This window comes from Chaetodon trifascialis, chromosome 5, assembly GCF_039877785.1.
Source record: "Chaetodon trifascialis isolate fChaTrf1 chromosome 5, fChaTrf1.hap1, whole genome shotgun sequence".
Classification (NCBI taxonomy): domain Eukaryota; kingdom Metazoa; phylum Chordata; class Actinopteri; order Chaetodontiformes; family Chaetodontidae; genus Chaetodon; species Chaetodon trifascialis.
In genome coordinates this window covers 11,601,075-11,624,358 of record NC_092060.1, presented here as the reverse complement: position 1 = coordinate 11,624,358, position 23,284 = coordinate 11,601,075, and the positions used below count along the sequence as shown (strand labels likewise).

The following is a 23,284-nucleotide window of genomic DNA, read 5'->3' as shown; positions in this document are numbered from 1 at the left end:
TAGCATCCTCAGTTTTTTGGAATCTGGGTTGGAAATAATCAGCGTTCACTTTTAACCAAGTCAGGTGCAGGTGTAGTGGCCACAGATGGAACTACAGGTCACACAGCGCTCTGACCCAGAGAGTCTTTGGCATACACACTGTCACAGCATATAAGTATTAATAGAATTTATATCCGTTACAAGAGAAAAAAAAAAGTGTTGCATGTGAATTATAGGCGCAGGTGTATGCATCGAATGAGCACCAGCATTTCATCATTGTAGCCTTGAGTGTGAAGCACATCCAGTCAGACAGACATTCATCCAGCCACTTGATGATAACAGCTTCATAATGATGATAATTGAATATGTGGGCAGCCTATTAGGCCTTCGATGTATGTATAATGCATTGTACATTTATTTTACACATTTGAAATGATCAACACTGTTTCTAACAAATACTGCTCAGAGTTTAAACTGCAGGATTAATTAAGAATAAAATGACATGTAGGCCAAGATGGCCTCAATGACATCTTGCCACCAGGGGTCTGTGGTGATTAACTATTGATTCCTTATTTAATTTCCTGGTGCATCATCATAAGATCGTCATTTTTGTTGAGATGAAAACGGTTTTGTGCCTGAAATATTTGGATCTTCTCTTTTTTCTCCTTTTATTGGACAATAACCCTCTGATCTATTTCTGCAAATGATCACTTGATCACCGACACACACACACACACACACACACGCACACACACACACACACACACACACACACACACACACACACACACACACACACACACACACACACACACACACACTTTTTTAATGAGGAAATATTCTTGATTTGTATTCTCTCAGTGCAATGAAGTTTTTAGAAAATGCGCGGATAAAAGCTCAAATGAACAGAGTAACATGTCGGGGGGCCCCTCATCATCACCCACCGCTTCAGGGTGACTGTCCCTTTAAGAAAATGCACTTGCAGCCATTTTCTGCTCTTTGTGTGGGGTGGTGGATTAGCACTGGGTAGGTACTGGGCGAAACTAGAGCATCAATCGGCACAGAAGACGAGGGGGGGAGAAAAAAAGATCAGCAAACATTGGACCGCCGTCGCAGATCGCGACACCGTCCGCCCGTCTTTGCATATCGCCGGACGGACATGCGATTTTCAGGTATGTGGCAAATGTAGCGGCGGATGGAGCCGCAGCGCTGAGGATGAACGGGGCTGCTGATGTGCGCTGGGTTAGTGATGATGGCTGGAGACTGGAGAGCTGTTTTCTCTCTCTCTCTTCCTTCTCGCACTGTGCATCCTCCCCGTTATTTACCCCTCCGTGCACAAATAAGATATTTAGCAAAAGGCTGAGAAATAGCCCGATCGAGCGTCCCGGTTTTCGCGGATTATCCCGACACATGAATGGGATCCCCGTTAGCTTCCATCGGCATCGTCGCTCCCAGTGAGATGGGTGGGGTGAGGAGAGGGTGCCCGTGTAGCAAGTGCACGCCGATGAAAGATGGATCGCGGAAAAGCTGAACGATTTTCTGAGCTGATAGAGGCGTGTTAGCGGCGCACGGAGACGAGAGATGTCCGCTATGATAAGGAGAGGGGCTTTGATGCTTCTGATGGCTCCATTTCACATCGCCGCTTTCTCTCGCTTTCATCATTTTTTTTCCTCTCCTATATCGCCGCCTTGACCCATCCGACCAACAGGGCACAGCATGCAGATGAGAGCAGCGGAGATCCACGGCGTCCGAGCCGTTTTCAGAGCCATTAAAGCGGCCTGTATCAACAGGCCTGTCATGATGCTCACACGTCCACCTGCTTCCGTCTGCTCACTGACTGCCGTCTGATCTTATGCCGACCTCTCCATCAGATTATGATCTACCACCCAGTAACTTACACTATCTACACGCGGATGTGCTGCTGAGTTGTAAATCTGTATGCCAGCCCCTCACCAACCAGCAGTGATGTAATGATGAGGCTGTGGGTGCTTGGCGGCTGCTCATACTGATCCATACGTGGAAAAATCCCAATATTCCAGCAATATTTCCAATCAAGTCCATTTTATTCGTGTAGCCAAAGCAAAGTCTCAAAGTGCGTTACAATCTCTGCGGCTGTGGCCCTCTTTCCTTACACCATCATGTGGAAATGGAGGAAAAAAAACCCCCAAAACTCATAAATGGGGAGCAGAAAACCTCAGGAAGACCATCAGAGCAGGGAACCCTCTTCAAGAACAGCACAGACATCTGATAGATGTGTTATAGAAGACATAGTGTCTGGATTATTGGTTGCTCAGTTGATCAGTCAATCATTACTGAATCAGAAATCAAGCCAAGGAGTCAGCAGCCATTAGTTCATCCCCTCAGTATGGCTGGAGTTATGGTTGTTTTGCTGTGATGTCTGTATAGTAGCCTTGTAGTTATATATCATATCACACTACTATCATTGATATAGCTTGTGTCTGTAAACCTGATCATGAGCTGTCAATAACAGCTGGTTGCACTGTTTCAGTTCACTAAATCCAGAGAAAGAGGAAAGAGATAGAGACCAAAATGCACACAGACATAAATAACCAAACAGCCAGAGAAAAGGATAAAAGCTCCACAAGTTTCACATCTATTTAATTTAAAACCTAAAAGAAGAACATCCTGCACGTCCATCAGCTGCTGGTGTTAGTTGAGGTTTTTGTTTACTGTCCCCTGCCTGTCAGGCTCGCTCATGTGAGCCGGGCTCATGTTGCATATTCATGTGATGGTCATTGTTGCAGGTCTAAAAGGAGAGCATGACATCATGGGGATAATGGGACGACGGCAGCTTCGCGTTGCCGGTCTCTGAAACTACAATCGGCCTGTAAAATAGCTCAGCCGGCCGTCCTGCACGGGATGACACACTGTCGACCGCACAGATGCTGCTGGAACACGCACACACCAGTCGTGTGCGTGTTCCAGCAGTGAACGTGCTGTAAATGATCGTGTGTACTCGCCTGACGAATCCCCTCCCTCCACGCTGATCGGATTTCATCTTTATTGTGAGGATGAATATATGTTACGAGGCTGGCCTTGGGGGGAGATCCCGTGGAGTGGTGCGACCCTGGAGTTGACACACTTTCTCTCACTCTGTCTTTCTCTCAGGCGAGATGTATTACACAAACGCCCAGCAGCACATACCGGGCATTTTCTCCTACAAACTATTCACCGTGTGTTAATGCTGCTTTTAGCTATTCATGTGCTTTCCCTTCTCTGTCTCATTCCCATTTGTCCTAATATTTTGATTGCTTCCTCAAAACCTTTGGCTCCTCATGGTTCAGTGTTGTCATGAGCAGATCTGACCCCAGCTGCTGATGTACAGTGGCTCTTATTTATACTGTCACACTGGCCGAGGGGCATTTTGCTTTGCATGTCAATGATGTTCTGTGTTAAAGAGTCCGACTGCTGTATGGACTTTTGTATAAGAGTTGTCATGTGTAGCTAACAGATAGGTTACTAAGTGTCCAGAAGGGAATGAAGGGGCCCATTGCTTTGAAAAAGATGCACACACACGCAAACACACACACATAGACACACCAACTGTTGAGCAGAGTTGGGTACAGGGTGGGAAAGTTTATTCAGCCAACCCAGGCTTCAGTCTGCGCCTGTATTCCCAAGCACAGATGGGAGTTTAGTAGCACTGAGCATGTTTGTCTACCCGACAGAACCCCTTGTAGCAAGCCTCGTGTATCTTTCACTAAAAGCCGAACACTTAAAATAACCAGCCGGGACCTCAAAGAATCAGAGAATGTGTGAATCCATGTTGTGCAGTCGACAGCAGTGGAGAGACTACAGGAAACGACAGACAAGTTTACAGCAGCACAGAGGCCCGAGTCTTCATCACTGTGCGCCTGTGACCTCATACTTGCAGCACATCGAAAAATTGTCACATCCCCATTGTTACTTACACAATTGAGCAGAAGTAAAATGTGCGAACACACTGAAGTGTCACTCAAGTGTGATTAGAGGTTTGATGAGTCAGCCATATGTCTGATTTTGGCCATGTGGCCGGCGGTTTAACTCATTTAACTCAACTCGCACAGCATAGCCTTCTTGCATGCTAACTTTGACACTTTGATGTGACAGGAAACTCCACCCACCTGCTTTCTCACTCTGTCATGAGGAGCAGCAGATGTTTGCATGATCGACATCAGTGCACCTCAGCGGAGCTGAAAGCACACCGTGATATTTCGTACATTTATCATTATAAGATGCAACTGCTTTGGATTTTTTCACTCTGAATTCCCCCCGAAAGTCTTACCTCGCCTTTACATTTAGACATGTTGTCGACATGATCCTGCTTTGACATTTCGATATGTTGACTGCCACTTGTGTGTAGAGGCATCACTTTGGATGTAGGTTCACATGTATCCTCAGTCTCTGGCCGACTGCCAGGACATGTAAAATGCTGTTTGACTGCATGAAAGTCATAACCTGCCTTTCTACGTAAGTTCTTTGTCTACCTACAGCAAGCAGAGGAGAGAGGAGCCTCTTTCCTCTTTGCTGTTTGGCCTCTGGCCCTCTCAGCTCTAGCTGTGCTCTCTCTGGCTGTGAATATTAAGCTGATTATTGGCCCTGTCAGCCCTGTCTGCCAGGTCAGACGTAAAACACACATTTCTAAGAGGCACATGATATATGGGTGGGTGCATACACACCGCTTTGGCCGGGCTGGTGTTTCGTAATGAGGATGTGGGCACTGCAGTGACTCCTGTGTTAAGGAGGTCTAGCCATTTATTCCAAGGACCGATCAGATGGAGTACAGTCAGTGTGATCGCTGTGGATTTTACACTTGATGCGTGAGGTGTATGCACATTCTGTGTTCATATACTGCTTATCACCCAATACTGCATTTTCATTGATTGTTTAATCGATTAATTAAATGTATACTTTTTTCAAATGAACAAAAACATAAAATACTGGCTCAGTTAAAGCTTCTGTGAAAAGCACGATTGCCAACGGGTCCGCTTCCTGTGCAAGATAGCACATTTTGTGTTTATCAGTTGTCATTCACAGCCAGACGGTTCTCCGCCTCTCAGATCGATGAGATTTCCAGGTCTAGGCCTTTCAAGAATTATACGCTTCAAATATGCCTTCAATCAAATGAAAAGGTAGAGCGGAAACAGCGAGGGGCCTCTGCCCTTTACTTCCTCTGAACTTTAGCGTGTTGACATACAGTGAAGTGGAAGAGGACACAGGTGCAGAGCGAAGACACAAATATACGCACAGCATCAGTCAAACAGGCTTTCAGAAGAGGAAGTGGAGTCGTCTAGACATGCAAAGGGAATACTGAGCGCATTTGTTTGTGAGTGGAAAGAAAAATCATGTGACTATAGCAATGAAACTGTGTTATATCATCCCTCTCATTCATTTGATCTATTGATTCCGCATCCTCTAACTGTCTTTTATTAGCCCTCCATCAGGCCTGTCGAACAGACTTTTAACTGCACGCTGTTTAGCTATTGGGCCTTTATCCATTTGTACTACTCATGATTGGAGGAACTGGACATTATAAGTAGTGATTCATTACTTGTATTTTGCTAATTTTTTCTCTACTTTTCATCAGTTTGTACCGTTAGCTACCTCTTTCAACTGTTTATTTTTAGCTAACTATTTAGCTAACCTATTCAACCAATTAGCTTGTACTTTAAGCTAACAGTTTCAGCCATTTTTCCATTACTTTTTGTCACTCTTCCTAGCTTATCCAACCATTTTTCAAGCACTTTTAGTCAACTATTTACCTGGATATTTCAACCATTTTTATTACTTTTAGCTAAGTATTTAGCTATTTCAGCCATTTTTATTACTTCTAACTCCATATTTAGCTGACTATATCAGCCATTTTTCCATTGCTTTTTAGCTAACTATTTCGCTAACTTATCCAACCATTTTTCCAATACTTTCAGTTGACAATTAACCTAATTATTTCAACTGTTTTCTCAATACTTTTTATGTATTTAGCGAACTATTTTAACCATCTTCCTAATACTTTTAGCTACCAAGTGTTTCAGCTTTTTATTCTATACTTTAAGCCATGTATTCAACAAATTATGCATCCCCTTTAGTATCTGTTAAAACTAGCCTTTGCTATTAGCGGTCTGTGTTTCAACTTCTCTGCTAATCATTTTTCACACATTCTTTGTGTCTTCTGATATATTTATTGAACCACAATGCATTTTCTGTTTTATCAAATCTATTACACAATCTCTCCAAGTACTCCAAGGCAACCGCAGACTAACCCTCCCTCAGGGTCAAGAGGGACAAGAAAACATTAACCCGGTTGTATATTTTGTCTCATTTTGCATCATCTGCTCACTTATCTCATATCCTCGCTCTCTCTGTCGATATTTCTGTCAGACTGGGGTGTTGTGTGAGTGACGCCTTGTTGCCATGACGACCCACGTGACCCTGGAGGATGCCCTGTCCAATGTGGACCTGCTGGAGGAGCTGCCCCTCCCGGACCAGCAGCCATGCATCGAGCCCCCTCCCTCCTCTATCATGTACCAGGTACGCACCCGCACACACTGTCGCCACCACCCACCATCATCCTCAGTTGTTCAGACTTTTTCAATGTACCCCTTTCACCCCTCTCTCCCTCTGTCTGCAGGCTAATTTTGACACCAACTTTGAAGACAGAAATGCATTTGTGACCGGCATTGCCCGCTATATAGAGCAAGCCACAGTCCACTCCAGCATGGTGAGATCTGTGCTCCAGTTTTAAAACACACACATGCCATCATTATCGGTTTTTACATCTCACTGGTTGAATGCATTTTTTGTTGTCTACTTTAAATAGCTGCTGTTCCCCTTTCAGTCAACACAAAGCCGGCTGTGGGAAGCAGCCTCACGCCCTTAAAGCGAGTCTTGTTTTTTCTGAATTGATTATCATTTGGCTCTTTTGTTAGGGTTTGGCTCAGCCTGTGACAGGACACACACACATGCGCACACTCACATAGACACACACTTCCCTCACAGACCGGTGAATCAGGCAGGCAGTGAACAGTAAACCTCTCTCCCCTGATGGTGAATGAATGGAGAGTGTGATTTGACTGGCAAAGAGGGGAAGTAGTGCTTTATTTAACCTTATTTAATCAGGAAGTCCCATTGAGGTTGAAGCCGGTCTATTTGAGGACACTCCAGAGCGATGGAGAAATCTGTCTCACCTACTTCTGAATGGAAGAAATGTTCCTCTGCTAAAATATTTATCAAGCCCCATTCATCCTGGAATATATGACTCCTCTGAGATATATTACATCTCATAATAATCCCATAATATTTTGTGTCGTCAAGCGCTTTCACAAAAATATTCATTTGTAATATACACATATTAGACAAGTAAGAGATGTGAGGAATTAAGGGATCCACTCAAGGCTTTTGTAAGCTGCATATTTACTGTAACTGCGCATTAAGAATGAATGATGTCTTTGTTGTGTTTGGTCTGTTTGTGCAGAATGAGATGCTGGAGGAAGGACATGAGTATGCTGTGATGCTTTACACTTGGAGAAGCTGTTCCAGAGCCATTCCCCAGGTAAAACACACACACACACACACACACACACACACACACACACACACATACACACACACACACACACACACACACACACACACACACACACACACACACACACACGTACATCCTTCGTGATCTGACCTTGTTCAGCAGACTGAGAATTAACTAAAAAGAGATCCAGTAATAGACCAATCATAACAGCAATTCCTCTGTACAATACAAACATCTGTTGAACTTTTCTTAAAATTGTCAAACTGTGTTCATCCACCGGCAGATTCAGGATTCTGCAAGTTCCTCTTCATGTAAACACAAACAAACCTCATGGAGCCAAACCTGACACCAGCCACCAAATAGGAAGCTGTCAGCTTTTTGCCCGACCCGACTACTGCACATAACATGATTTTCTCCAGTTGAATAATTGTTGATTGTACATACACGAGACCAGGAAACCTTACTGGTGGAGAAAAATAGAAAAAATACCAATTAACAAAGTCACTTTTTGAATCACCTTTACCTTTAGCCAGATGAACTGAACATACTTTACTGTATGCTGCTGCTGCAAAGTCAAGCTGTATGATGGCTCCCTCTGGTGTTTGCTAGGTGAAATGCAATGAGCAGCCCAACAGAGTGGAGATCTATGAAAAAACGGTGGAGGTGTTGGAACCTGAAGTGACTAAGCTGATGAAGTTCATGTACTTCCAGGTGAGACACATCAGCCAGACAGCGTCTTTTGTCATTTATATATTATAGGACATGCAAAGCAAATCCCTACATTTGGGCTCCTAAAACGCCATACGTTTTCGTGTCAGAGTTTGCATGTTAGATGTCATTCTGAACACTGAAAGTTGTGTTTTCTAAAATGTATTCGTGTCAGTAAGCAGTTGCTTAAATCACAATTTCTTTGTCTTCACAGCGGAAAGCCATAGAACGCTTCTGCAGTGAAGTGAAGCGTCTGTGTCACGCTGAGAGAAGGAAGGACTTTGTGTCTGAGGCCTACCTGCTCACTCTGGGCAAATTTATTAACATGTTTGCAGTGCTGGACGAGTTGAAGAACATGAAGTGTAGCGTTAAGAATGATCACTCTGCCTATAAAAGGTAGTGGACCTTAAAGAAAGGAATCATTGTTGATCTGTTGATATCTGAGCCGGAGCCAAGTTAACATTCCTCTCCTCCTCTGCCTCCAGGGCAGCTCAATTCTTGAGGAAGATGGCCGACCCTCAGTCCATTCAGGAGTCCCAGAACCTCTCAATGTTTTTAGCCAACCACAACAGGATCACTCAGGTTGGTGAGCAGAATCTGCCTTCACAGCGTGCGCTTTAAAAATGTGTAACTACGCAATGACACAAAGCATGCCGTGCCACAGTCGTATGTTTAGTCTGCAGTAAAAGAGAAATACAGCCACCGTCTGACGTAATACTCCAGGAAATGACTGGCGAGACAAGCTGAGCGGATGAATGACTAACATTTGTACTCTCCAAAGGTGACGTGACAGATACTGCAGTCTGAATGAAAGTGTCTTTTAGAGCAATTTAGCTATTAACCAAAGCATTAACATCTGACCTGCCGAACAAGCAGTGTTCAACCGACTGTACACATTTAAGTCTGTGAGACTGAACCTGGCAGGTTGAAGGCATTCGTATTATATATGTGTCTGTCTGCAGGCCCTGTCTCTCTATGAATCCATTTTTCTGAAGGTGACCTGTTGTTTCATCTCTGTGTCCGTGTAGTGCCTGCACCAACAGTTGGAGGTGATTCCTGGCTATGAGGAGCTTTTGGCAGACATTGTCAACATCTGTGTAGACTACTATGAGAACAAGATGTATTTGACACCCAGTGAGAAACACATGCTGCTTAAGGTACACACATTTTGACTTTTCACCTGCCGCCGGACTATAAAAGTCAGACTAAACTGGCTAAATGTCCGCTGATGTAAAACAAATGGCCTCTCTCTGTGTGTCAGGTGATGGGCTTCGGTCTGTACCTGATGGATGGGAACGTGAGTAATATCTACAAACTCGATGCCAAAAAGAGGATCAACCTGAGCAAGATTGACAAGTTCTTCAAAGTAAGGCTGTTGCTTCGTCAGCTTCTCTTTTCAGTGGAGTTGTCCTTGTGTGCATGACATGAGTGCGAGCCGTTCTGTGTTTTTCAGCTTCAGGTGGTGCCCCTGTTTGGAGACATGCAGATAGAGCTGTCACGCTACATTGAGACAAGTGCTCACTATGAAGAAAACAAGTCCAAGTAAGAGGACCTGTCTGTAAACCTAGTTCACAGAGATGCTCTCCACCCCGAGCAAAGCCAGCAATTCTTGATCACCGTACCATCTGCTCCCGCCCACCACCAACCCTCCATCTTCTCCATTTTGTGCCCAGGTGGACATGCACCCAGAGCAGCATCTCACCACAGTACAACCTGTGTGAGCAGATGGTGCAGATCAGGGAGGACCACATCCGTTTCATCTCAGAGCTGGCGCGCTACAGCAACAGCGAAGTGGTGACGGGCTCGGGCCTGGACAGCCAGAAGTCCGACGAGGAATACAGAGAGCTGTTTGACCTCGCTCTGAGGGGTCTGCAGCTGCTGTCCAAGTGGAGCACGCACGTCATGGAAGTTGTGAGTAAAAGCGAGGGTTCGGCTTATGTGTGGGCTGGGAAAAGGTTTGTGCTGCAGTCAATACGTGTGGGTTTATGTATGAAGGAGTTTGTGGTTTTGCCATTGATCGTTTGCAGCTTTGATCTATTTGTGGCTCTCTTTGTGTCTCTCAGTACTCGTGGAAGCTGGTCCATCCCACGGATAAATTCTGTAACAAGGACTGCCCAGGCACAGCGGAGGAATATGAACGGGCCACGCGATACAATTACACCAGTGAGGAGAAATTTGCCCTGGTGGAGGTCATTGCCATGATCAAAGGGCTGCAGGTAAAACATCTGGTGACCCTGACAGATGCTGAGGAGCTCTTCTATTGATGTGCTCAACAGCTGACATTTTTAAACTGGAAATTGTATCAAACATGAGAAACTATCCACCAAATATATAAATACTGATGCCATCCATTGTTAACCTGAAAAGAACAGCTCAGCATTTTGGGATTTACACGTATTTACTTTCTTACTGAGAGCTGAATGAGAAGATCTCTCCCTCTCATACAGTATGTGTCCACCGAGTATGAAGCTGCAGCCTGAAGCCTGATAGCTTAGCTTCCATAAAGACTGGAAACAGGGCGAAAGAGTTGGCTTGGCTTTACTTATCTTAGATTTTTTGGGAGAGCAAGAGTTGCAATATAGGGATACATAAATAAGAATTAAAGTTAAGTAATTCAACTTTTTGTTCTTTTGAAAACCATATCTGACACAAATCTTTATTCAGACCTGAGTGTTTCAATGCGTCTTAGAACGTGTCTGGAGGGCATCGTCAGTGCACAGATGACATGATTAGCATGACCTGATTATTAATGAAGCGTTCATGAGTGATTCCTGAATAACTGATTAGAGGACTCTATAGTAAATAATGATGAGTCACTTGAGAACAGACTGCGAGATACTATGTGAAAGATCATTAGTATCAAAACCTGCAAGCATAAAAACCAGGCGTGTGCATGTAAGACAGTGGCTGATGTCAGCATGATGTATGAGTTGAGGAGGCATGAAAAGAGCAGCTAATGATTAAGTTATTAGTAATGAATGAGATGTTATGAGTTTAAGGCACTGGTTCAGAGTTAATCAGGAAAGACTCATGTCAAGTGGTCTGTGTGCAGATTCACAGATATTTGTGAACTAATCATTATTAAATCATTACCTAATGATTCATTAATATACTGTCTCCCAGTCTGTTCTCCAGTTAATCATTATCTACTACATCAGAGGTTCTTAGACCTGTTACTCGAAGGTCTGCATCTGAAATTGATTCAAGGTCAGAGGTTCGGAACGGTGTCAACCATAGGGAAAATCATCCTCAGTAAACCACAGTCACCTGGGAACAGGATCACTGTGAATGATCTCCAGCTACACCATATATTCAATGTATATTCAATTTCCTCTTTAATAAAAAATTCAAAACAGAAAACACTGTACTCCATAATGTATTGTAACTGTCATAACACAAGGTGGCGGGGGTCCTCCACTATGTTTGTCCAAGGGCCACAATTTTTCTCAGCAGACACAGTGGGGAGTTAGACTTTAAAACAAAATAATTCAATTTATTTAGGCCTCATTAGCCTGTTTAATATTTTCACTTTCTTAAAAAAAAAAAAAAGTTACTTACGTCTATATCAGTGTAAACATATAAATGTAGTGGGAAGCTTTGGTGGCCGGATGCAACCGTCAATGTGGGCTGGTTCGGAATGACTTGTCGTTCGGGCTGTAGGTAGACCAAGGTCTGGACTTGGAGAAGCCCTGAACAAAATTGTCATCGAAACACAGTTATTCGGAAATTCTCATTAGTAATAATTCATTAATTATCAGGCCACTCCAGATTGATTTGTGAGTTGCTCTAGAGTAACTACTCATGTTTATGTGCACTGTATGGTGAAGTGTTACCAATTATCCCTTTAACATCGAGTTGATGGTCAGTAGCCCCTGCTACCAAGATGACACTCATGATCGTGGTGTTGTGTAATGAACTCTGCAGGTTCTGATGGGTCGAATGGAGTCGGTGTTTAACCAGGCCATCAGGAATACCATCTATGCAGCGCTGCAGGACTTTGCCCAGATGACCCTCAGGGAGCCTCTGCGCCAGGCTGTACGCAAGAAGAAGAACGTCCTCATTAGGTACACACACACACACACACACACACGCACACACACACACACACACACACACACACACACACACACACACACACACACACACACACACACACACACACAATGATGATTTGATCAGAAGTACATTAAACTTAATCATATGGCTCTTGTGTTTTTGACTCTTAAAGACCTAAAGCACATCTGTAATGCTGTTTCCTGTGCCTGTAGTGTTCTTCAGGCCATTCGGAAAACTGTCTGTGACTGGGAGGGGGCGAGAGAGCCTCCAAATGACCCCTGTCTGAGGGGGGAGAAGGACCCCAAAGGTGGTTTTGACATCAAGGTTCCGCGCAGGGCTGTAGGACCCTCCAGCACACAGGTAAGACACACAGCTGACACAGAACAGGGTTATTGTACCGAAATGGTGACAACATCCTGAAACTTTAGCGTCTGACACTGTGGCTTGAGTGTGTTCTTTATAACCTGAAGCAAATTGCTTTAAGTTTTAAGTGCAGAAGATGGGCTGAGGTTGGACTTGTAGTTTTGGCTGACTGTTTATGAATTTATCATGCAGCAGTGTTCACTGTGTAAGAACTGCTGTGCTTTTCAACATTCAAACACACCCACAAGTGCAAAGGTGTGTTCCATTACATAATACTGAGGGCCACCACCATAGCTGTGGTGTTGCCCCCTGCTGGTCTGGAGTGCAAATGCCCAAATGACTTCATCCCCTGCAGAAGCTGAAATGTTGTTGATTTTGACCAAAACAAACTTCCCCATATTAACAGCAGTCTTCTGAACTATTTAGGATTTTACTACCCCAAAATACCTTATTTTTCACAGCAAGTGTAATGTTCCACCTTCACACCCTCAGACTTAATTCATTATTGCCAAATGAGATTCCTCATTTGACATGTGGTGTGAGAGCAGAGTGAGTTGCAGTGGATAGTGTAACTAGGCAACGCTCCCTTGGTCAGACCATGCAGGCACAAGGACACAATAGAGTATGAAGACATGAGAATGAATGAGACTAACGTATAATGCACTTTGGTGGCAGATGAACTGTGTCTCTCAGAACGCACTGCATGCAAAGTATAATCAGGAAATTATTAATAATCATTTTCCATCGTAAAACCTGCTGAGTAATGGCCTTTCTGTCTTCCCTCTGCAGCTGTATATGGTGCGCACCATGCTGGAATCATTGATAGCAGATAAAAGTGGGTCTAAGAAGACTCTCCGCAGCAGTCTCGATGGACCCATAGTGGTGGCCATCGAAGACTTCCACAAGCAATCCTTCTTCTTCACGCACTTGCTCAATTTCAGTGGTGAGTAAAACGTATTGAAGTCAGTATTACGTGTAAATGAGGTAAAAATGATCCGATGTCTTCAAAATGAACTGCAGTGCCTGTTGATCTGTAGTCATTTTCTGTCCCTGCCTTCCACTGTTCAGAGGCCCTGCAGCAGTGCTGTGACCTGTCCCAGCTGTGGTTCAGAGAGTTCTTTCTGGAGCTGACCATGGGTCGTCGAATCCAGTTCCCCATTGAGATGTCCATGCCCTGGATCCTCACCGACCACATCCTGGAGACCAAGGAGCCATCCATGATGGAGTAATGCATCCTGTGACAAACTCACATTGTGTTTCTATGTTGAGACATTATTATAACACTCCTTCTCCCTCGTGCAGATATGTGCTGTATCCTCTAGACTTGTATAATGACAGTGGCTACTACGCTCTCACCAAGTTCAAGAAACAGTTCCTTTATGATGAAATCGAGGCTGAGGTGAGGTTAAAACTCAAATGTTGTGCTCTTCACCTCAGTGTAGCTCCTTAAAAGCAGCACCTTCATAGTGATTTTCTTGTTCTTAGGTAAACCTCTGCTTTGACCAGTTTGTCTACAAGTTAGCAGATCAGATATTTGCCTACTACAAAGCGATGGCTGGAAGGTAGGAAGAAGTGACTCCGTCTTTGTATGTTTTAAACTAATTGGCAGATATTGTCGCAGTCTCTGCAGAAGTTATCTCCTGATTTCCATGCCATGTGTTTCACAGTGTCCTCCTAGATAAGCGCTTCAGAGCAGAGTGTAAAAACTATGGCGTGATCATCCCGTACCCTCCATCAAACCGCTATGAGACACTGCTTAAACAGAGACATGTCCAGGTACTGAACAACCACAGTTCTCCAGGGTGTCATTATTTCTGGACACAGACTGGCAGCCATTATTTTGGCCGTCATGGAATACCTTTTTATTTGTGTGTTAACTGTATTTCGGGATTATCCCTCCTGTGTTTCGCAGCTTCTTGGTCGCTCCATCGACCTGAACCGTCTGATCACCCAGAGGATCTCAGCAGCCATGTACAAGTCTCTGGATCATGCCATCAGCCGCTTTGAGAGCGAGGACCTCACCTCCATAGTGGTGAGATCACACACCAGTAATACACACCAAAACTTAACAGGAGACACTAATAACACGGAGCCTTTCCCTTCATATCCTCAATCAACTCTGTCGTGCAAATTCTGCATCCCTCTGTTGCAGGAGTTGGAGTGGCTGCTGGAGATCAACAGACTAACCCACCGCCTCCTGTCCAAGCACATGACCCTGGACAGCTTTGACGCCATGTTCCGCGAGGCCAACCACAACGTCTCCGCTCCCTATGGACGGATCACACTCCACGTCTTCTGGGAGCTCAACTTCGACTTCCTCCCCAATTACTGCTACAACGGCTCCACAAATCGGTCAGTTTGTTGATGTAGGAATTCATTTATTAACAGCCTGTGCCTCCTTTTTTTTCCTGTGGTTCTAAATATTGTTTCTCTTCAGGTTTGTACGCACAGCCATTCCATTTACCCAGGAGCCTCAAAGAGACAAGCCAGCCAATGTGCAGCCTTACTACCTGTATGGATCCAAGGTACAGGAAAGATTTCCCTAAAATCTCCTCGTAGCAGTGCGTGTAAAGGAAACCCGTCCTCCCACTGTTAACATTGTTTCTCTGTCTCTTCCCAGCCTCTGAACATTGCCTACTCCCACATATATAGCTCCTACAGAAACTTTGTTGGCCCACCTCACTTCAAGACCATCTGCCGTCTCCTTGGTTACCAAGGCATTGCTGTGGTGATGGAGGAGCTGCTTAAGATTGTCAAGAGCCTGGTATTTCTCTTTTTCCATCCTAAAAACATGTTTCTTTCGCCCTCAATGTGCTGCATTCTTACAGTCAACCCTTTTGTTCCCTCTCTGCGCCCCGTCTCTTCCCCTTTGCCTGCTGTGTTCCATTTTCCTTGTCACTTTCCAGCTACAGGGCACCATACTGCAGTACGTAAAAACACTGATAGAAGTCATGCCCAAGATCTGCCGCCTACCGCGCCATGAGTATGGCTCCCCAGGTGAGCTTATAGTCCCCACTGTTACAGTGAATAGAGTGCGTGTGGGGTTATGTCTGTAGGACTGACATCCACAACACCAATTTTCATGCCATTTAAGCTGTAGTAGTGAATTTACTGTTGTCTCTTACTGAGAAATGTTGTGCCATCATGTCCTCAGTAAACAATACAGTATGTTCACATTATCTTAACCTGGCCAGCTGAAGCTGTTTTTATGCGTCTGTCCCAACAACAATAAGGGGAAACAACTTCGACCTCTAGTGCCACCATAAGGTCTATGAAGTATCTTAACGACTGTTGATGGATTGCTGTGAAATTTGGTCCAGACAGTCACGTCCAAGAGGATGATTTGTAAATCCTCTGACTTTTCATGTAGCGCCATCATCAGGTCAAAATTGCACTTTGTCCAATATTTTATATCCTAAGTGCAAAAGTAATGACATTCCCATCAGCCTTTGCTGTATTTTGTGGTACTCAGCAAATGTTAGCATGCTAACATGCTAAGCAAAGAGGGCGAACATTCACACATTATACTGTGTCTTCTTAATGCCAGCATGTTAGCATTAACCTATTTTAGCATGTTAACATGCTGATGTTACCACAGAGGTCAAGTTGTGCTATGCCTTAGTTCGTATCTGCTGAGCGAATTTTTGTTTTTTACTTTTTCACTCCGCTCTGACAACACTCTTTTCTTTCCTCTTCTTTTGTCCATCACGCCACAATAAAGTCTGTTACAGTTCTGACAGCCAGTTTCACATCACATGTACGGCTAAAGGTGTCTAAAGAAGTGCTCTTGTAGATACACTGATACTGAACAATGCTTGAGTCAGATAAACGGGCTATTGGGTCTCTTTTTATTTTTTTCTACTCACTTCCACATGTACTACGTTCCCATTTTAATACCAGCTCAGTCCTCCTCCTGGCTAAGCACTTCAGTGTTTTGCGCACATGCTGCCTCTTTGAGTGCAGTCAGTTCATGGACTTACTGGAATAAGATAAAACTTGGAGCAGCTGTTAAACATTTGCAGCACACAGCCAGCAGAAAAAAATGCTGATAACATATAGAGCACTGCAGTGATCTGTTTGTTAACATGCAACACAGAAATACTGTTGAAATCAGCTCTGAAAAGGACAGGAATGCTCCCTTTAAAGCCTAAAGATGCTTTACTCCTCTACGTACTTAGCACCTTTGCGTATTTCCTGACCTGGCTGCGTGCATTATGGCCGGAGCTCTGTGTACAGATTAGAGGCCAGTCAGATGGGATATCCCTATGAGGAGAGTTTAGTAATCTGTAGATTACTGATGTTCTGTACCCTGAGTTCTGTACCTGGCTTACCGGCTGTGATCTTACTGTCAACAGTAAATGATCCTCCCGATCTCTGCTGTGAGGACCTGACACTCAGACTATATGTGGGTCAGAGCAGCTGGGCAGACCCACTGACAACATCCTGGTAGCAGTAGATTACAAATAACATAATGAGGTGTTAGAGGGCACTCACTGCTCCGCTGTACATCTGACCACAGGAATTAAAAGATGGTTCAGTGATAGTTTTTGTGCATTCTTCCTCACAAATATGTGGATTTAGCAAGGTGTCATGGCTGCTTTTTTTTCTTTTCCATTTCTGCCATTCCAGGTATCCTGGAGTTCTTCCACCATCAGCTCAAGGATATCATTGAATATGCTGAGCTGAAGACAGATGTCTTCCAGAGCTTAAGGGAGGTGGGAAATGCCATCCTCTTCTGCCTGCTCATCGAGCAAGCTCTGGTAGGACATTTCCTTTACAAGTGTCCACTTCCCTTCAGACTGTAATATTATTGCTCCCCTGTTCCTGTCTCCCTCTTCTCTCTTTGTTGTTTTGGCATCTTGTGTTTATCTCAACTTTCTTCTCCCCTTATTCCACTACTTCCCCAACCTTTTCCCCTGTTAATTCCCTCTGTGCTCCCTGAGTATGCTCAGTGCTCAGGGGTCACTAATGTGTAGCTTTTGTTGACTGCAATGTTTCTGTGTGGGCGATCAATACCCTGGGTGTCTGAAAGTTTCTGCCCATTAATAATGTTGATCCGAATTGATCCTAAATTGAATGTTACAGGCAGAAACTGTCAGGCCCCTGTGTGACCCCAAGTGTGTTTGATCTTTGATGTTTTTTTATTTTCTGAAATACAACTCTATTTTTCATTTCACGCTGGCATCTACAACAGGTGGTAAGAACTTAGGTCTTGTCGTTGGTATCGAAATATAACGCAGAGACCAAATATGTCTTTTTCCTCTTTTATCTCTTGTTGGTTTGGGCTGCTGTGTTTCTTCTTTCTCACCATGTTAGTTTGGCACACACAGTTTCACCTCCAAGCAGCCATGGAAGCAAAAGGCCTGAGACAATTTAAGTGTCTTCTTATTTCACATGAATTGAATTTCACACAAAAGCCTTAAGAAATGAATTGTGTTTGGAGAAAGGCAATTGAATAAGTTTAAAAAACACACATTTGGCTGCTATATTGAAGAATCTTGTCCTTGTCTTCCATGGAAGAGGTGACAGTATGTTTCTGGTTGGTTGTTGGTACAGTCTTGTGCTTAACTCTGCACTTTCTTCATCCTCTCTTCTGCTTCTGGGCACTCGTGTTGCCTGACTGCCTAACACTACTCAGCTGTCACTCTCTGCCATTTCTGTCTGACTGCACTGACCTGTGTGTGCATAGAGTATTTGTGTTGGTTTTGGACTGCCGGGAAGCGCATGTGTGTGTGTGTATGTGTCTTGCTTTTTCATCATTGCATGGCTCTCTTTTCTCAACCGTCACCCTCGTAGTTTCAGGAGGTTTCAAGATGCTGCTTCTCTGCGTTTAGTTTGATTCATAGCTAGTTGTCCTGACTAACAATCATCATGACAACCACCTAGATGGCATCTGTTCGCATGACCTCACATAGCTTAAATAGCACTAACACACTGCTATTTTATCCAGAGGGATGGAGTTTATGAAGATGGTTGCAAACTTGACCTCTCGCTGCTCAACCAGATGAGATGGGATGTTCTTATGTACTTAAGAGTGTGACAAATTCTAATCCTGTGGATATTGGCGCGTCATCGTGGCTTGATAAACGCAGCCTCATGATACCATCCAGACACACACTCATTCAATAATCTGATCTCCTTTCTCTGCATAAACTGATGAGTGTTGTAATCCATCAGCATGCCCCTGCAGTGTGGAGCTTCTTATAACTTTAAGCATTTCGAATGTGCTTTGAAAGCTCGCACAACAAGGAATTTAGCAGGAAGTATAAAATCACCTCATGGCTACCTGCATGCTCCGTAAGGATGTCCATAAAGTAAAGTGGGTGTTGCTCTTTTACTTGAAATGACCCTTTCCTGTGTTGTGTTTGAACCTTAGTCCCAGGAGGAAGTGTGTGACCTGCTTCATGCCGCCCCCTTCCAGAACATTCTGCCCAGAGTCTACATCAAAGGTATTTAAAAAGGGTCAACAGCAGAGGGGAAAAGACACAAATTGCTTGCGTCCAGTCTGGCGCCCATCGATTGATGTGTCATTTTTGCACAGTATGTACAGCTCCCTCCTCGTGTTTGTGTGTTCTATAGAGGGAGAGCGTCTGGAGGTGAGGATGAAAAGGCTGGAAGCAAAGTACGCCCCTCTCCACCTTGTGCCTCTAATCGAGAGGTTGGGAACCCCGCAGGTGAGTTCAGCACCAGACAGATGAGAACCGCTGTTTCTCCTGCATTTTGTATAGAAAACACTTTTTTCACATTATAATTCTAATAATAATAACGTCTTATGACTGTTCTTTTTTTTCCAGCAAATTGCCATTGCTCGTGAGGGCGACCTGCTGACCAAAGAGCGTCTGTGCTGCGGCCTTTCCATGTTTGAGGTCATCCTGACACGCATCCGCAGTTTCCTACACGACGGGGTGTGGCGCGGGCCTCCGCCCACCAACGGTGTGATGCACGTCGACGAGTGTATGGAGTTCCACCGCCTGTGGAGCGCCATGCAGTTTGTCTACTGCATCCCTGTGGGCACACACGAGTTCACAGCAGAGTGAGTAGCACCTGGCTGGTGTGTGTGAACCGTAGGAGTGCGTTTGTTTAGTAGTTTCTTTCTCTCTTTTTCAGTTATATGCAGCCAAACATGATCATGTAATTCCACTTAAAATACAACAGGTTATGTTAATTTTCAGTTGTGTGTTGGTTTGTCAATATGGCAAAACCAACACAAATCCAAATGCTCTATAAAAATAGGGCATTTGTTTATGTTAGAGCACTTGTTTCAAGCTTTTCTGTCCTTAATTATCTCAATAAAATATAACTTGTTCCTGAGATTTTTTATTGCTTTTAGTACTTATTGAAACTAGATTTTCCTGAATTGTAAAGCTGCTTGAACGACACAGACGAGTACAAAACTGTTTTTTCGATGTCAGAATTTCTGTGTATCCAGACAAATGTACTTGATTTTAGTCTGGCACATAACTGGGGGTCTTTGAGTGAAATTTTTGTGTTCCGTCGGCAGATAATTTTGCTCATTTTAAGTCACAGTTCCTCCATTTTATTGTTTTATTCTTTTTGTTGAGAGCAGAGTTTTTGTAGATATTTTACCCTTTTATTCCTGCAGGACTTTGTGCAGCTGTCTTATTTGTTTGTTTGGATACTTGATGCTTGAAATGCCAGAATTTCACAGCAAAAAAAAGTAGAGAAAGCTTGAGGGAAACTTTTTCAGTACATCTTGATGTTGCAGTTTCTGCCTCGGCTCCCTCTACTGTAGATGACGCATTCATATCACGCTGCCATTTATGACGTGGCTCTACTGCAGCAGGAGAGCTGGAAAAAAACACATAAAGTAAAAAGAGTTGTGGCGCATATGTGTAACCACACTGACGTTCAAGTCCAGACAGGGACTGTCTTGTCACCATAGCAGCTGATAAAACACTGTAGGGCACACATGGATCAGAAGAAATGAGTTATTGTTGCATAATTACTTATATAATCTTGTGACTCATCTTCTGGAATATATTTGCATACAAGTAGTACTGTTTACTGAAATGTCTCTGCTTTGTTTGCTCAAACTTGTGCTCACGTGCTATCTGTGCTTTGCCTTCCAGGCAGTGCTTTGGGGATGGGCTGAACTGGGCCGGCTGTGCCATCATTGTGCTGCTGGGACAGCAGCGTCGCTTTGACCTCTTTGACTTCTGCTACCACCTGCTCAAAGTCCAAAGACAGGACGGCAAGGATGAGATCATCAAAAATGTGGTGGGTATACTCTGCCCAGTACTATTCCTCGCATGCATAAACACATCTCTTGATAGTTTCTCATGTTTTCCTTTTCTATTCCTGGACAGCCCTTGAAGAAGATGGCAGACCGCATTAGGAAGTACCAGATCCTCAACAACGAGATCTTCGCCATCCTCAACAAGTACATGAAGGCGGTGGAGACAGACAGTTCCACTGTGGAGCACGTTCGCTGTTTCCAGCCTCCTATACACCAATCTCTGGCTACCACCTGTTGAAATAGACCCTTCACATATAGTGCACACACACACGCACGCACACACACACTCAAACACACATAGCTGTGATACTAATTTCTGCCTCTTCCTGGTCTTGTAGAGGTCAAGCTTACATGCTGGCTCCACACTGGCTTCAAGAATCCAAAGACAAAATCTTCTCAAACTGTTTCTCTATCGAAAAAGTGTCTGTCTTTGAATTCTCGAAGGGTGAACCTCTCGAAGTGGACCAGGCCAGAGGTGGAAGTGTATGTTCACACCTTTTCTTTTCTTCATTTTCCTCTCTGTGTGGCTTTCACTCAGACTCATGCATGCCTTCTCTCAGTCCTTCCGCTGCACATCCGTGGATCTGACACAAACGCCAAACAAGTTTCTCTGTCCTGTAATCTCAAGCCACTGTCTCGTTCGAGGTCACAGCCGTTGGGACTCATAAACGCCTTCTTTCAGAATTTGCAATCAAGAGCTGAGACAAAAGTAAACCGGGAAAGGTTTAAGTCAAGTATGAAATAATGCAACAGTGAACAAAATTTCTAATTTATGTTAAGATCTTTTAAGTGAAACATGGTGCTCCGAAGTGCTACCACAGACACTAACAGTACTAGCACAGGCACCTGTACACCTATGCTGCCATGATGCGTGTCCTCTCTTCTGCCCCAAACCTGTTTATCGTGATACATTTCAAACTCCTCACTCATCTGTACAATAATTCGGTCTGCCCATGTTCATGGTAGCGTCTATCATAATGCTTTCGAATGCTTCTTCCTTCCTCTTTCTTCACCTGCTTGCTTTCAGAGAAATGAAGGTACATCACGGTTTTGAATTGCTTTGATTGATCTCGCCCTTCCCATCTGGTTTTCTTGCTTCCTCCTGACACATTTCTATTCGGTACCAGTTCCACTGTAAATTTCACTGTTGAGCTAAGTGAAGTGTTGAGTGTCGTAATTGATCTTGTTTTTAATTATGAGTATTTTAATTTCCACATCCTTGGTATACTTGCGTCTCTACTACTGGCTGGAAACCTCATCAACTGTTTTTTTTTTTTCTTTCTCGCTTTTGTCTGTTGGAAAGATTTTTATATTCTGTACATGAATACAGTGACATTATTTACAGTTTGGAAAAGACACATCTTCATCGGGGTAAATGTTTGCTTTTTCAGAGTTAAAAAAAAACAGCAACAAAAGAAACAAGATTAGAAAATACCTCTAGGTTGTATAAAGACAGTGCTGTACTAGATTAACCTGTTTTGAGTGTGAATGAATGATGTTGGTCAAGCAGACCTATGAAATACTCTGCACATAACGGAAAAAAACATAACTAATCTGTCAGTTATAATTAAAGGGCAGTTTCCTAAATATAGTCAGTATTTACTATTGTTGGATTTTTGCTTTAGATTTAGCAGTGTTATCAAAATATGCAAAATTTGTCCCTATTTTTTTTTTTCATATGAAGGAGAACAAATGAGTTATGATGAAGAAGTAACCCTCTCCAAACAGCCCTGTGATCTTTTTCTGCTCCGTTTTCAATGAACAAAGTTTCTTTTGTAACTCCAGTGTCTTTTTATCATATTTATTCAACTCTGATGTATTGTTCATTTAAAGGTTAATCTAGTAAAAATGAAGGTACCAATGTATCATCTCAAAACCTTAGCATGGCAAGTGTAATTTATTGTCATCAATGGCTCCATTTGTGACATGAGGCTTTTGTTTATGATATTGTTGTACAAGTGACCATGTTTTGAAGTACAAAAAATGGAGAAAAGAATATAAAATGTACAACAATGGTCCTGCAAAGGATTTGAAATTATGTTGTATTTCCATGAAATAAAAAATGTTTAACTGAAAAAAGTGCCTATTATGTTGGTTTCCAATGGGCTTTACCCTTCATGCTCCTCTATGAAAGTTGTGAACAGACTTTTAAAGTGCTTCCTTGATATTTTTTTCAACAAAACGTCAAAGATTAGACAGTTTTCAGGTCTGATGAATACGTAAATAAATAGAGGGGATTTAGTATTTCCACTAGTTAAACACCTGGCAATGTTTAACTGGTGAGAGAGAGAGAGAGAGAGAGAGATCAGTTACATACAAGTTCAGAGAGGCGTTTCTGCGACAAAAGAAAATGATGAGCAGGGTGGGGTGACGTAATCCAAGACTGGGTGCCTATT

At 43.5% G+C, this 23,284-nt stretch overlaps 1 protein-coding gene across 2 annotated transcripts; it reads left to right on the top strand.

The window, feature by feature from the left end:
• Nucleotides 1-971: 971 nt before the first annotated feature.
• cyfip2 (cytoplasmic FMR1 interacting protein 2) lies at nt 972-22,967 on the top strand. 2 transcript variants are annotated; one of them, XR_011602168.1, is made up of 30 exons: nt 972-1,151; nt 6,358-6,507; nt 6,608-6,697; nt 7,451-7,528; nt 8,114-8,215; nt 8,427-8,608; nt 8,698-8,794; nt 9,241-9,369; nt 9,474-9,578; nt 9,666-9,754; nt 9,886-10,123; nt 10,276-10,428; nt 12,137-12,276; nt 12,481-12,628; nt 13,421-13,574; nt 13,700-13,856; nt 13,934-14,030; nt 14,117-14,193; nt 14,299-14,407; nt 14,544-14,663; nt 14,784-14,983; nt 15,069-15,156; nt 15,252-15,395; nt 15,538-15,628; nt 17,261-17,391; nt 17,826-19,080; nt 19,211-19,305; nt 19,426-19,664; nt 20,722-20,869; nt 20,959-22,967. XR_011602168.1 is itself a non-coding variant. In XM_070962164.1 (30 exons), exons 2-30 carry the CDS (start codon nt 6,391-6,393, stop codon nt 21,124-21,126), a joined length of 3,759 nt encoding a protein of 1,252 aa, XP_070818265.1. In that variant the 5' UTR covers nt 972-1,151; nt 6,358-6,390; the 3' UTR covers nt 21,127-22,967. The 2 variants fall into 2 exon arrangements, 1 of the variants encoding a protein (XP_070818265.1); XM_070962164.1 differs by having other exon boundaries at nt 19,008-19,080.
• The last annotated feature ends 317 nt before the right edge of the window (nt 22,968-23,284 follow it).